The following is a 1137-nucleotide window of genomic DNA, read 5'->3' on the forward strand; positions in this document are numbered from 1 at the left end:
ATCCAAAAGAAACTTAGATAACAATGTTGGAATCGCTACTGTTACCTTAGGGAACACCTACTGTTAGTTTGTTAATTTTTCTGTGACAAATCCAACTGGTTTGGACCTTCTGTGCTACCAGCACTGCCGTGTTTCCAGAGGCTTGAGGTGAGTTCATGACACCCAATTTTGGTTATTCCTAACACAGTAGTCTCCAATGGAGAGAGTCTCTTTCAGTCACTGGGCAGAAGTATTCACTTCTTGGACCTCATCTTGGGAGGCATTCATCTCCTCAATAGGGATGTGTATTCCTCAGGGGACTGTGCCGAGATGAAAGGAGACACTGCTTGGAACTGCCTAATTGTCCCCATTAACTCTGAAAAGATGTAGAGGAGCAACTCCCACGGGGTGTCTGTGTTATAAGCATGTAAATTTGGGTAGGAGAGTCTCACTGTGTAAGAAAATGGGTCTGGCAGAAAGTGTTTGGTTTTTTTCCTTGAAAGCTGTTCTCTTTCTGGGGTTTCTTTCAATGCTCTAGCCTAACTCTACAAGCAATTGCACTTGCACATAACACAGAATGGCATAGCACTGCTATATTTAACTACAGATTCTTTAAAGATGCTAAACATTGACCTGTGCCTAGCACTTCACCAAAAAAGAATAAATTAGCACTAAGAAAAAGCAAATTAATTTGCCTTTAACAATATGTTTTGTTAAATGCCCTGGAGAAGCATTAAATGAAGCTCGCTGCAATGCCAAAGCAATTTCTCTTGGCACTTTCCCAACACAGTGTGTACAGCCACATAGCTCCCACTGCCTGCATTGTTTCAGGGTCCCAGGATTTGCTCATTCTTTCTTACAGGTGCAGCGAGTCTGTTCAGATCTTCTTGCTCAGTGATGTTGTGATCAGAGCTGTCATGAGAACAGTCCCTCGCAATGCTATAGTACACTGGGGCGGTGTACGGGGCAGGGTGCTCAGCACTCTTCTCCTCACACTTGTATAACTTCCTAAAGGCAGCCCTGAATTTCTGGGACATGAGGTTGTAGATGATGGGGTTGATGGCACTGTTCAGGTAGATGCACATGCGGCAGAAGAGAAGGAACCAGACGTTCAGGTATGGAGGGTCCATGAAGGAGTTCACCACCACCAGCGTGCGA

The 1137-nt window shown here is 44.6% G+C and overlaps 1 protein-coding gene across 1 annotated transcript in view; it reads right to left on the bottom strand.

The window, feature by feature from the left end:
- Window positions 1-839: 839 nt before the first annotated feature.
- LOC103812225 (thyrotropin-releasing hormone receptor-like) overlaps window positions 840-1137 on the bottom strand; it is a gene marked incomplete at both ends in the record, with an annotated part of 6293 nt that continues 5995 nt past the window's right edge. The window contains one exon of the mRNA XM_009085235.1: window positions 840-1136. Coding sequence (XP_009083483.1) covers window positions 840-1136 — 297 coding nt within the window. The remainder of the gene's footprint in view (window position 1137) is intronic.

This window comes from Acanthisitta chloris, unplaced genomic scaffold (assembly GCF_000695815.1).
Source record: "Acanthisitta chloris isolate BGI_N310 unplaced genomic scaffold, ASM69581v1 scaffold11642, whole genome shotgun sequence".
NCBI classification, from domain to species: domain Eukaryota; kingdom Metazoa; phylum Chordata; class Aves; order Passeriformes; family Acanthisittidae; genus Acanthisitta; species Acanthisitta chloris.